The sequence below is a fragment of the Geospiza fortis genome, unplaced genomic scaffold (genome assembly GCF_000277835.1).
Source record: "Geospiza fortis unplaced genomic scaffold, GeoFor_1.0 scaffold206, whole genome shotgun sequence".
Taxonomy (NCBI): domain Eukaryota; kingdom Metazoa; phylum Chordata; class Aves; order Passeriformes; family Thraupidae; genus Geospiza; species Geospiza fortis.
The window spans coordinates 3988121-4001847 of record NW_005054311.1 but is presented as its reverse complement, the minus strand read 5'-3'; the positions used below and the strand labels follow the sequence as shown (position 1 = coordinate 4001847).

The 13727-nt window shown below is 41.9% G+C and overlaps 1 protein-coding gene across 1 annotated transcript in view; it reads right to left on the bottom strand.

Moving 5' to 3' along the window:
* Positions 1–13105, bottom strand: part of LOC102043942 (sodium-dependent neutral amino acid transporter B(0)AT3) — a 23937-nt gene extending 10832 nt beyond the window's left edge. Inside the window, exons 1-5 of the mRNA XM_005419325.1 lie at positions 12805–13105; positions 4008–4148; positions 2288–2425; positions 1105–1286; positions 588–698 (exon numbers count right to left, since the gene is read on the bottom strand). Of these exons, the coding sequence (XP_005419382.1) occupies positions 588–698; positions 1105–1286; positions 2288–2425; positions 4008–4148; positions 12805–12961 (729 nt within the window). The 5' untranslated portion in view covers positions 12962–13105. The remainder of the gene's footprint in view (positions 1–587; positions 699–1104; positions 1287–2287; positions 2426–4007; positions 4149–12804) is intronic.
* Positions 13106–13727: the final 622 nt, after the last annotated feature.

Below are 13727 nucleotides of genomic sequence, written 5' to 3'. Positions count from 1 at the left end.
GTAGGGAAGGTGCTTCTGAAATGGCGAGCTTCTGCAGAGATCTGAAACTCCTGTCCGTATGAGAAGTTAAGAAAAATGGGAAAAATTGTTCTCCAGCAATTGTATCTTTTAGGAAGAGATATGGGGGAGAGGAGAAATACTATGAAGAAACAGGGGCAGGGGAAAATTACTTTAAACCTTAAAAAAATCACTTTACAGTGTAAGTCCTCAGTTGTTCTCTTTGTGAATTCTTTAAAGATTAAAGCTGTGTAAATTCTGTAGCAGTGGCAGGGAAACCCCATCTTTCTCATGTACTTGTGAAGTACATCAGTTTCACTTACACATTAAAGACTGAGGCACCCATAACATTCTTAAACTTAATTTTCCAGTATTTTGTTACAGCCTTACTACTGAACTGTTAAATTCTTTGCTGCTTATTTTCTTGTGAAAATGTATTAAAATAATTAAGTTGCTTCATCTCAGAAGTGACTCTCATCTCAGAAAAAAGAGCTTAGCTGAGCTCTTGGATAGACATCTAAACCAGGAGTTGTTGGAAAATGGTATGAAATCTGAGGAGAAGTAAAAGGAAAATAAATACTAATACTTACATTAGGGGTGAAGAGATAAATCAGACCTTCAGTGGCTCCTGGTAGAGTGAGTCCTTGAATAAGGAATATAGTCAGGACCAAATAGGGAAATATTGCTGTGACATAAATTGCCTAAAGTAAGGAGGTCAGAAGACAGAGAGTTACTGGCAGTAAATTCAGTCAATCCTATTTAAATTATTGCAACATACAATAATAATAATATTAGATCAGACAGCTACAGATGAATACAGCTATCTTTCAAATAAGCAGGGTGTACTTTTGCAGAATATATTTGTAACAAAATGGCTCTTAAAACTGTATGAGGGAAGGCTGATAGGGCAGAAGTGTTTGCAATGGAAAAGGAGAGAAGCATCATTTTAAGCCACTTGTACTGCTGTTCTCAATTTGTTGGTCAGGGAGCATACTGAATGGTGCCAGTGTGGTAAATGGGGTAAAATGGGGTTTTCCTTGGGGTAAAAAGTATCTGGAGGGCAAGACTTCAAACTACAGGATAATCACTTCTCTACCCTTTCCATACCTTCCCTGTGGTTTCAATTCCTCGGATGGTGCAGAGATAGACAATTGCCCAGCAAGCTGCTAAGCACAAAATGAGCCACCACTGGAATGTGCCACTCTCAGCAATATCAGGCGTTATGTTCAAAGTTTTCCTGTACCAGAAATAATTTACTGCAGTGCTTTCATAACATTCTTCATTAAACCCTGAAAAAAAAAAGTGGCAAGTGTTAGAATAAATTTTGGGCTGCAAAATCTAATACTGAGATGGACTTTCTGCACTCTCTGTAATGTGCAGCAAGACAAACTCTCACAGCAGGCTGAGACTATGAGACTTATGTGAGACCTTCACCAGAACATCATCAGCATTTTACACAGGGGATAACTTCCTGATTAGAAGCAGTGTTGTACTCAGTGCAAGGTAAAATCTAAACTAATTGTAGTGAAAACAATGACATTTTTTAGCTGTATAGCTACAAGCTGGTGAAGCCATAACAAACCAGCACCTGAGAATACATCTAAGTCCAGGCTCCCCTGGCTATGTCATGGCCCTGTGGTGAGGAAAGACCCAGGCATTGATCTCTTTGATTTGAGTTTCCAAGACTTCTGTGAACAGGAACTTCAGGCATCTGCATGCAGGGGAGTCAGCGTTCCCCAGCCAGGCTCTGTGCCTGAAGAAAAGGGAACTTGCAAGTGGTGTATACCACAACCTGTCATGTCTGTTTGTCTTCCTACTCTAGAACAGTCCTAAGGCCTCCAAAACAAAGTTTAATTCCACTATGTTTTGTCTTTTTTCTTAGCCTTTTACTAAGGTGGTATTTCTTGCTGTGCCCTGGAACTTGTTCCCTCTCCTGCTCCAAGAAAAAACAGAGCCTGAAAAATAGTTTCAAAAACCTGAGAGCATTCTTCCTTGTCCTGCTTATGTACACTGTCTCTCTTTAGTCTCAGTAAAGGTTTTGTAATGGATAACAGGACTTGTTCTTTATTTTGTTTCCCGCTTTAAAGTCAAGCAAAAGGACTCATGGACTTTCTGGCTATTGTTGTTCTTGTGAGGATGATGAATTTGAGCAAGCCAGCATGACTCTTGTACCTTTTTAACAGGAAATCAAACCAGGACTTGTGCACAATTCGGGGCAAAATAAAGTGTGGTTTCTTGATTAGCCCAGAGTCTGATGTTTTGCTAGCAGTGCTTATGGAGATGTACTTACCTGTTCTGTTTTCATTTAGAGGACAAACACTCCAAGGAAGAGGTTCTTGGAAGGAGTTTATGAAATACCACATTACCCAAGTTAAAACAGTGTTGTAGTATAAGCTCACCAGAACCGACACCATCCATGAACCAACTCCTACAGAAAGCACAAAATCTCACTTCAGAAGAGTTTTGGAAAAAGTAATCAGTCAGTCACTACACTAGCTGTTACAAGCTCTCATTTCCTAGTTCTTGAAGATTTTCTTCTCCATCCCCCTGATCCTGTCCTGAGATTTTCCAATGAAAGATGGGCATTTTGTGTCCTCAGTAGCCAAACACTGGCGCACAATCCCCCAGACCACCAGCCCTGCTCCAGGAATGCTGAGACTCTCTACTTACAGAGAAGGTTAGGGTTGAAATCTTTGCCCTAGCATGTAGTCCATTGTTTTCTACAATACTGGACAACTGTAATTGCAGAGAGCAAAAGAGACCAAATTTCTATAGTGTGCTGTAGCTGCATGAGGCCCCTCTTGTCCCAAATCATGTACAGGTGCCCTAACACTATTTTACTCCTGTGATGAGGAGGGAAAAATAACCACAGTTTCTCCTTGCTTGCATTTTTGCAAGAGATTATGAACATGCCTGGTTGTAGGAGATGGGTTTAGCTGGAAGCACCACCTGCAGCTTGGTATTTCTTTCTTGTTGCCCTGCGGCCTTTAGATGAGTCCTCTTGCCCTCCCCTTCTCCTCCCACACAGCCCCACAGGCAGGGCCATCAGTGCCAAGCCCATTTCAGGCGCCTGCTTAAAGCAGGTCATGATCTAGCAGAGCTGGCTGAAGCATGCAGGAGTTTTCCCTTGCCCTGCAGGGACAAGGGTGTTAAATACCCAGTAGAGTCAATGCCCTAGCCTCCTCCTGGTGGCTATTCTGGATCACTTTTTGCAGCCTAACAGTGGTGGACACAGGGCACCAGATGTGTTTTTTCATATATTAAATAAGTAGAAAAAAGCTGGCAGCAGAGGACTGCACATCAGTCTGATGCACTATGCCATGTGGATTGTCCCTCATGTCCAGCTGTGTTGATAAAGTCCTTTCAGTAACCCCACCCTCTTGTGGAGGGAAGCCTTCCCATGTGCTTTGGGCTCATTAGGAGGTACCAGGATCCTTGATTTCCTATCTTTCTGTCCTTCCTCAAGTCTAGCTGTTCATGGACAGAGAAGACTGGGTCCTGGAGGGGCTGTGAGGGAGGAGCTAGAAGCACTGTGGGCAGGCAGCTCTTGTTGAGCACCAGGCTATGGTTGGTATGGGGCAGTGTTGAGGAGCAGAGGCCATGTTCATTATGCTCCCCACAGCAAAGGTTATTAGGTTTGCATTTTAGGCTCTCCAAATGATCCTAAAATGTGCCTGCAGTAATGCCTGGTGAGAGCAATACACAATTACAGAATCACAGAATGGTTTGGGTTGGAAGGGACATTAAAAATCATGTAGTGAGTCCCTCCTGCCATGGACGGGGACATTTCAACTTGACCAGGTTGCTCAGAACCCCATCCAACATGGCCTTGAATGTTTCTAGGGAAACCATCCCTAAATATCTCACCACCCCCATTACAAAATATTCCTTTTTAATCCTAACACTAATTTCTTTTTATATCCTAAAACACATCAGGCACAGGTCTGTAGGAAGTGAGTGCTGGGTGGGACCTGTCTGCAGTTCCTTGAGCTGGGACTGAAGGGACCTACCAACGCCTCCAAGGTAAGGAGAGATGGTGTTCCAGGCTCCAATGCTGCCTTTCCTCAGGCACTGCCCAAGGGCCAGCTCGAGGTGTAGCAGTGGGATTCCTTCAAAGAGAAGAGCGATGAAGTATGGTATCAGGAAGGCCCCTGAAAAGACATTTAAGTGTGATTAAGCCACATGATTTTTCTGCATCTCACTGAAATTACTGGTTTATAATTAATCTGCTTTATGAGCCTAACAAAGTCCTTGTAGGATGTGTTGAGAGAGGGATCATTGCTAGGGACACCTACACGTAACATCTGATGCTGGTAATTTTGGCAGTGAAGATGGAGGAGGAGGGACTGGGATGCTTAGTGCTGCAGGACACTTCCCTCAGGCATTACTACAGCCCATTATAGGTAACCTCACTATTTCATCCATTTCCCTTTCTTTTAAGCATCTCCTTTTGTCCTCCTTCTCATAAAGCACAAGGGTTTGCCTGTCCCCTATTCCATCTGTTTTCCCTTCAGTGCATTGCCTCATTTCATTTCTTAAGGGTCTCAGGCCTGTGCTCCTCCGTCCTGCTCTGGAAAAACAGGATTATGTGCTGTATACCCCCAAGAGACCAGGTTATTTTATTGCATGAAGCTCTGCTCAGACCACAGAGCCTCTAGCTAATGAAAAACTGAAAGCAAGGCTGAAGTTGTTCTCTGAGACATGTGAGCCATGAAACTTCATTTCTTCCCAGTTTGTGTCCTTTACATTTTTCTGTTTTCCTTGCAACATCTCCCTTGGGCCAGAAGCAGTGTGTCCTGTTGGTTGCCTGTGGGAAGGGACCAGTCCTACCAACAGCCTGGCTGATTCCTGGTAAACTGTGTCCAATGCCTCTCTTGCCCCACCTTCCCCCAGAAGGGACACACATTTGGGTCTCCCTTCTTTTGCACAGATGCTGATTTTCATGAGACCAGAAGTTTCATCAGTATATTTGTAGCACCTGCCCAAACGTCCAGTTAAATTGAAATGGTGGAATAGATTGAAGTTTATTGCCACTGTGACCACAAAGTCTCTTTTCTCCAGGGAGACGAAGACAGAAATCCTGCTTCAGTCACCTCCCCATCCTCCTACAAATGTGAACAGATTCTCTGTTCCTCATAGCTTTGTCAATAAACTTGTGCCTTGTTCTATAATTTCTGATTTGCCTCCAGACTTCATAGCTGGGTCTGCTCAGCTCTGCTCTTCCAGCTCAGGAAACTTTCTTTATGCTCCATCTTCAGCCCTGAGAGAGAGGTGGGGGAATGCACAAGGATTTCTGGTCTCCACCTGGAATGGCGCCTGGGTTCTGCAATCACTGGCTATTTAGGAAGGCTGGGCAGATAAAATCTAATCTCTTGAGTTAGTGTTGTATTGCAATAACTTTGCTACCTCTTGTTACGTGCTGCACTAAATCCATACAGCGCCCAGAGAAGGTGTGTTGTTGGATGGTTTAGCCTTTTATCAAGTTATTTGTAGAAACAAAAATCACAAAGCTCTTCTCAGCAAAGAACTGTTCATAAACTGCCAAACTTGGAAATAAATGTCTCACCTTAAGATCTCTATTCTTGAAATGCTTTTAACTGGGAAGCAGGTTTGAAAAACAAATCTCACATTTAATTCCCTCTATGTTAAATCCTCAGTTTGAGGTCCCTTCAAGAAGAACCCAGTAACCTCTTGCCATGCTCAGTCCTGTGATCTGTTTCAAACCTGCTGCAGTATTCCTCTCCATAGCACATCTGAGGGTGCCAGCCCAGCCCTTCTGACAGTCTGATGCCTTGGACTGTCTCCTGAGAAGAGCAAAATATTGAGGCAAGTGACCAGAGCACTGCAGTATGGAGTGCTCTACCTCTTCATCCGTCTGGTTCTCCACCAGCTCTGGGCAGCAGCTGCATTCCATGCTGCAATCCCTGCTGAGCCCTCACCAGCAGAGCACTCCATAAGAAACCAGCCTATCTCCCATATCATATCTCCTGGGAAATTACTGGGTAATACTTAGTGCAAACTGTTATCTCTCTCCCCTTTTCTGTTTGCTAGTTGAACCACTGGCAGCAGAGTGTGTTTAGACATTCTGCTGATAAAAGCATGTTTACTTTGTGCTGGCTTGTGTGTATCTTCAGGCATATTTACATGATGGCAAAACATAGTGTCGCACTTGGAAAAAAATACTGGTTTTCCATGAGAATTATATAAAATAATCTTCTATCTGCAAATATGAAAATATGGCAAAGGAATGGGTTAACAAGAAATAGTTTATGAATCTAATCTTTCTCAAACCTAATTCAAGTAACTGGCTTGTTGTGTAAAGTAAGTTTTTAGTTATTCATTCCTTTGCATTACAGTATTTTTAGTCAAAAAGAAAAGAGAAAAAGAACAGACAGTCTGCTGAAGCACTTGAAGCTTACTCTTCCACAATAAAATCCCCCACCTATAGGAAAACATGGAGAAACATTATCAGTAAGCTATCAGATACAGAATAGTGAGTAGGAACCCTCTGGCACTCTGTAGTTGAGGGCTCTGATTAATAGATAGAGGAGGATGTGCCAGAAGGCAAAAGTAAGTATTTTAAAAAATGCCATGAGAAATCTAACTGTGGAGAAAGCAAGCAGAAAATCCAAGAAGCAGAGAACCTAAGACACAGCAGGTTCCACAAACCAGAGCATTCAAACATAAGCACAGCAAAAGCTCAAGCAGAACCCATGTGATGTTAAGTCCAGGCAGAGCAGAACTCTGTAGATTTGGCTTCCATGGAGGATGGGAAAAGGAAACTATATCATAAAAATCATAAAGCACAAGCAACAAATTATCTTGTATCTGTACATTCTACCTAAAAAAAAAAAAAGTGTTTAGGGTTTTTTTTCCTCTGAAAAAGTGGAAAAGGAAAATTATAGTGGTGAAGCATTTTTAAATAGTTAAAAAGCCTGGAGAAATGCCCATCAAAAAAAAAAAGTATTGTCAAAGCATGATTTAGTTGCATCCCTGGGGTGTGACTTAGGAAAATTTTAGTCTACAACATTCCTTCTGTCAGAAAGACACTGAAGATTCATAAAGCATTGATCCTGCAAGTAAAAACACGTGGTACTAAAAGAAGGTCAAGGGAAAAAAAACCCCCAAAACTCTTCAGAACTTGCAAGAGTCAGAAGTTATTTTGGAAGGAATCCTGCACAAGGATATCACAAAGCCATGGAATAATCCCCGTGCACATGAGAAGGCACAGAAGGCTACAGAAGCTTTTTCAAATCAGGCTATCAAAAACTGCAACTGCTGCACTACTGGTAAGCTGGTGTCATTTACAAGAGAGTCCCAAGTGTCGAGGTGTACCAGTGTGTAACAAGATTGCTGAAGAACCATTGGAGTGGGGACAGCTCCACAGCCACAGCAGTAGGAAAGGAAGGAGCAGGTGCACTCAGATACACAGAGGGTTTTTAAAACCTGACCTCTCGATTGCAGTGCAGGGGCAAGTCAGGTCAGGACAGCAACTGCCCGACCATAACCAGCAAAATGACACTTGAAGGGCACAACCTTTGTTGTCTCACCTGCACGTGACAGTCTGGGGGGAAAGTGCATGACTCCCCAGGCAAGGCAGCCTGGGGGGAGCGGTCAGTGCTCCACAGGGCAGAGAGACCAGGAGGCTACGGAAGGAGCGCAGTCTTAGAGTTGGCTCTCAGTGGCCAGCAAAGCAGAGTGAAACAACCAAATTGGGTTTGTCACTTGGAAAGAGAGACCAACAGACTGGGCTAGTGGAAATGTAAAGCAGTTTGAAGTATCAGCTGGACAACCTCCTAATCTATGTGTACTAAGACCTGCAGAAATCAATGTGCCTCAGTGAGAAGCAGAGAAAAAGACCCAGTAGGTGTGCTTGATATTGGAATACTAAGACTTCCTAAATGGTGGAGAAAACTGATCAAAAATCAGGAAGGACTGATCCATGATTCAGTCTTGCATCTTACCAATGTCTGTGAATCAGCTAGCAGAAGAAAAGCAAGTGACTTGAAATGATGATTCAATGACACAACAGCATTTGAAGTACCAGAATATGAATAATACTTTTCCTTCAGACAGGGATTTGGGAGTAGAAAAAAGAATTATAATAAAGACTGAAATGACCTGGAAAGTGGTAAAATAGTAGTTTGGAGGAAATGCATCTGTAGAATCTGAAAAATTCAGAAAGCACATCTCAATGTGATAAAATGCAGCAAGCGTTTGGAGATCCGCTTCATTAGTTCTGTTGGTACATAGGAAGAATGGGGATGGGTGCACTTTTCCAAAAGACTAAGAACTTAATGGCAAGATAGCTGAGATAATTTATGCAATTTTATACAATAGGTGGGAGCTGCTTGTTCAGATACAGAGAAGAGGGTAGTAGCTATTTAGAGGGGATTTTCAGACCTGTCCCATTCTCTCCATGGCAGTTCAGTGGCTAAGCAGTGAGGTATAGTCAACACAGCAAGGAATTACATCAAGACATCAGATAGGAAAAAAAGCAACTTAATCACACTCAGTCCTCTCTCTAGAAAATAGCACTCCATGACCTCTTTTATGCCTTCTCACATGCCTCAATCCAGATGAAAAGTACGAGCTACTCTAAGCATTGTATTTGTGCAGCACACTTGTGATGGCACTGATAGTGCCTTGCAGGCCACATTACACACCTTACTGACTAAAACTTGGCAGGGTTGAATTTCCCACATAAATGACTGTATCTCCTTGAGAGACAGTGAGGGAGCCAAAGACATGTCCAGAAAACCAAATGGACAGTCAATGGCCATTTCAAATGGAGATGGGTAACACCCACAGATAACTCATAAAATAAGCTTGGCGAACTCCCCTGTGAAATGTGAAGGATGCAAGCAGGCAGCTTTCAAATACAGGCATGCACTAACCTGAGATATAAAGGGCAATCAAATATAATGAATTATGAAGGGATTGACTCCACATGTCACAGCTTTTCGCCAAGGGTTTAGGCAGGATATGGCAATAAACCAGAAAATGCAGTTTGTTACTAGCTGTAACACGATTTTTCTGTCAGACAGTGAATAGTTCTGCTCTTCCCAACATACTGTGTTTGTTTGGGCTGGTTTTGGGTTTTGCTTTTTTTTTTTTCTTCCCAGTATTTTTTACTTATACAATTTGTTCCTCCTAGGTTTTGTTTTCCTTTTGAGGACACAGTGAACCAGGCATCTCACAGCACGTCGTAGTTCAAATTTGAGCAAAAGGTCAAGTAGGCAATGGGTTAAGAAAGTCTGTAAATGGTTGTCCTAGAAGTAAACAGTTCTCCCTTTGTAGCATGACTGTAGTGTGTAGCAGCGTGGGGTTTAGATGGTGGTTGCTGCTACATATAGTAGTGTTTATGTGTACTTATTTTCCTAGAAAGAAACTGTATTTTATAGTACAGATATTTTTCGGTAATTTTGTAGGCTCAGGCACTATACACATTTTTAATACCCATGGGTTAAGCAAGCATGTATGTATATATACGACACACATATATATATATATATGTACACACTACCTATAGACCAAAGTAAACCACTGCAGTCAGTTCTAGCTAGAACTGAGTTGGTTTCTTTAAATGTGCTCAGATGGCTCCCTGTGTAAACATATAGATGTATGACTTGTTAGTGTCTCAGTTTTAAGTGACAAACTCTGTACTGGGCTATTTAGAGAATTCTTTTCAATGCCAGTTGCCTGGGAACGTTTGTGTTTGTCTCTACCAACTGTGGCAAACAACCTTCATACCCATTAGTCATGAAAAGTAAATAGCTAACTTAACTCAGGCAATAAACCCAAATAATCAGTAACGGCAGCAGGTGATAAATGTCAGCAGAACTGATATTATATTAGATCTGAGTTACTGAGTAACACTAATGTGCAATGAATCAGGGCCAGAGGTCTGATGGGAACAGCTGACATGAGACAAACGTACAGACACTTGTTTTCATGTCTTGTTTTTGAAAAGATGCAGAAACAATGATATCACCTGAACCAGCTGTAAAACTACCCCAGAAGCCATCCAGCCTTCAAGCATGTCTGTGCCCTATCCATACCTGGCTTCTCCATTGTTGTGATTATGGCTGCATGCAGAAAGCCATGGCACCTCAGGGCTCCCAGTCAAACACAGTGCTGCTGGTCTCTCCCATGTGCACATCTTCACATGCACACATGCAGGATTTCTGCTCCAGTACCCCTGAAAATCTGTTGGGCTCTTGCACCTGAGTTGTTTGCTTTCGAAAATGCAAACCCAAACCACGTCAGTGCTTTAAATTAACAGAAGAAAAATGCAGCTACCTTACACACAGATGGAAATGCAAGAGCTCTGTCTTCTCAGTGATCATCATAACTCACTCAACTTTTCCAATGCCAGCTTTCTATGACAAATTATTCACAAACCTCACAGCATTCTGACAGGAAGTCTATCCTGCTACTGAGCTTTTTGAGCTCTTTGTTGAAGGGGCCAATAATGACCAAACACTGGCTGCCCATCCATACATTGACCTTAATTCACCACTCTCTTGTGCCACTGTTGGTGGTGATGCAAAGTGGCTGTTTGCCATTACTGAGTCTGGTGGCTATTTTACGCTGGTTTCTCACTGGCAACATTACTACTCAGGGAGCAAAGGAGCAACTCAGCCCTTGCCTCTGCAGCATTTCCCTGTTTTCACTCTCTTTAAACCTGCTGTACCCCCTGTCTTTTTTGTCCCTAGAAGTTCCTGTGGGAAATAGTGGGGTTCTGGAGCTGGATGCACAAGCAAGCAGACTTTCTGAGCACTGCTAAGTCCATAAGACAGATGACTTCCTTGCAGTCAGATTCATGCTTCTCCTGGGGCAATGAGGACAGGGATGCGGAGCCTTTTTATGGGCAGTAGAACAATATTTCATCTTAATCCCGACTGTGCCCAGTTTTTGTGTAGCCTCTAGCAGCTGGTGGCTCCAGAAGCTGCTCTGTGCAATGAAATGTGTGGAGGAGCTGCATTTTGCTATGGCCCTGCCTGGGATTTTCAAACTTTCCACTGAGCACTTTGTGTTAATTATTCACTGCATTATAGAAACTTCACATTATGTTTGCTTTATTATGTTATTTGTTAATCCTGAATGCTTTTCCCCTTGCTTTCCAAGATAGAAAGATCACCTGAGATGCTGTAGAGGATGTGACCTGCAGTTCCTGCTCCATAAGAGTATTTTCCTTGCAGGTCTCATGCCATATCTGCTAGGGGATGTCTCTCTAAAGACGTTAATCATGTCTCATAAATGCCAGTGTCATTAACTGAATTGACAGGTTTTTCCCCCAGTATTTTCCATGGACAAACACAGAGAAACAATGCGTACTCCTGGCTTTGTAGCCACCCAGTGATGGCACTTTTCTGCAGGAGTTTCACTGGGATGTCGCATTTTTAAAATAAATAATAGAAGCCATCTAGTGTCCTGGGAGGAATCTGACCTACTTCTTCTTGTCTTATCTCTATTTGTGTAACTCTCAGCTGTTGCATATTCAGCCTTAAAAAGCTCCTTGCCACCAAAATAATTTCCATTTTCTTGTTTATAGGCTATGATAAACATACTCTTTAATTTTCAACTTCATTACCTAAATAGATTGAATTCTTTAGTTGTTTGTGTCACAGAAGTTTTCTAACCCTTGAATAATTACAGGGACTTTTCTCTATTTTGTCTTTAAAGATTTTGTCTAATTTTTAAAGTTGACTTTTGAAAGTGGACTTTCAGAAAAAGTCAGAGACTCAGAAGTTGTCTTACCATAACCAGCAATATCTCTGCCTACTTCCTAGTGTTCTGCTTACATCTGCCAAGGTTCTTTCCCTTGATACAACCTGCTATAGCTGGTTCATTGAGCCACTTACCACAGTCCCTATCTAAGTGGCTCCTTCTCTCTGAAAGACCTTCCTTTACAGGCTACATCCATTTTGGTTCCTTGGTTGATTGAAATAGATGTACTTCATCAATACAGACACCTCAGTAAAACAAACTGGATGTGATAAAATTTTCTGTTACTTGACATTTTCTCCAAGTGTGAATTTTCGGTTTCTCCAGTTAATTGAAAGATAACAAATAACAGTGTGCTGAAACTATTGCTCACTCTTCTTTAGACAGTTTACAGTGGCAGATTTCAAAAGCTTCTGTGAACGGTGAGTTACCAAGTACTCTTTTCAGATCCATTTATATTTACCAAATTGTCTGCTTCCAAAGCAATTCTTTGTGGAACTGGTGCCCAGGCACAGGCTTAGGCAGCTGTCCATGACACCTGGCAGGCTCCTGTTGCTGCTCCATCAACTGAGCATTTTAAACAGCCTCACAGGCAGCCAAAAGCACAATTTAGTTTTGTGCAGGGGCAATTCCAGAGGATAAGGTAGCTCCTCAGAGCATGGGGGGGAATGGCTCCCTCACCATCCCAAAGGGAAGTTCAGTGGCCATTTGTCTAGGGGCCAGTTACCTCAGGCCTCCCCAGGGCTTCTCATTTCTCCTTCAGGTAGCCAGCTGCAGGCTCAGTTTCCTGCTTCCATTGGGACCTTAGTAGCAGTATAAAAACTTCAACATAGATTTGTTCTATCATCTCTCAGGTCAGCATCAGTCTGGTCTTCCTAACCAAACATATCATTTATAATTAAATATATTTCTATGGAAAGAGCTAGTTAACTGCTGCAAGACATTAATAACAATCAGTGTTTTTTAAAAAGGGATATAACTGATATAAATTATGTAATTTCTATGCCCATCAGAGGTTAGTATAGCTGTATGAGAATTGCAGTTCAGTATTTTGGCAAAGTCCCGTTCCAATCTTACCGCCTCCGTGTATCTGACACAAGTATGGAAACCGCCACACGTTCCCCAGGCCGACGGCAAATCCGATACAGCTCAAAATGTACTGGAACTTATTGTCCCATTTGGGTCTGCCATCTTCTTTGGGGGTTTCGGATGTTGCTGATAAATCTTGTGGCATTATAATGAAATGCCCCCTAAAAATGGGAAGATGCTTCAAAATCTGTCTCTCCTACAGGTTTTATGCAGGGTGACAGAAGGATCTTGGAAGAAAGGCGGAGCTTTCTTTTTATCTGATGCAAAGGGCTGTGTCATTGCCAAGGATGCAGTTTAAAGACAAAACCGGGAATTATTATTATATAGAGAGTTACCACTCTTGCCTTTTTTGCAGTTCCTTCTATAGTTAGACAGCTTGGGAATATGTTGTTAATGGGTAACTCAGGATCAAACAGGTTTTTATTTTCTGTTCTCCTTATGTTCTCAGACTCTGTCAAAGTGTGACACTGAATATAATTAAAAAGAAACTTTTGCAGCGGACTAATTAAAATTGCAAAATACCTGTAAAAATCTGTGAATAAAACATTGGCATTTCCTTTCTTAGTTTATTAATAGAAGTAAATAAATGAAGTAATCTTTTCCAAATACAAAAACTCAATTAGGAAAAAAAGCCAAGAAAAATTAGACCTTGTATATTCAGACATTAGAATTTGATCCATTTTCACAATAGTTGCTAGAAGTTAATCACTTCCCACCTGTCAATGAATCCCCAGTGACTATTTTTATTATTCATTAATTAGTTACTGATGAATGCAAGAGCCAAATGCTTTCCTTCAACTGAAAGTATGTGAGAATATTTTTCTGTTTTCTTTCAGTCATATCAGGGTTTTGCTGGTGTGCATGCTAAATCAGTTCACACTAAACAAAGCAGCCGGTCAGCTTGCTTGCCT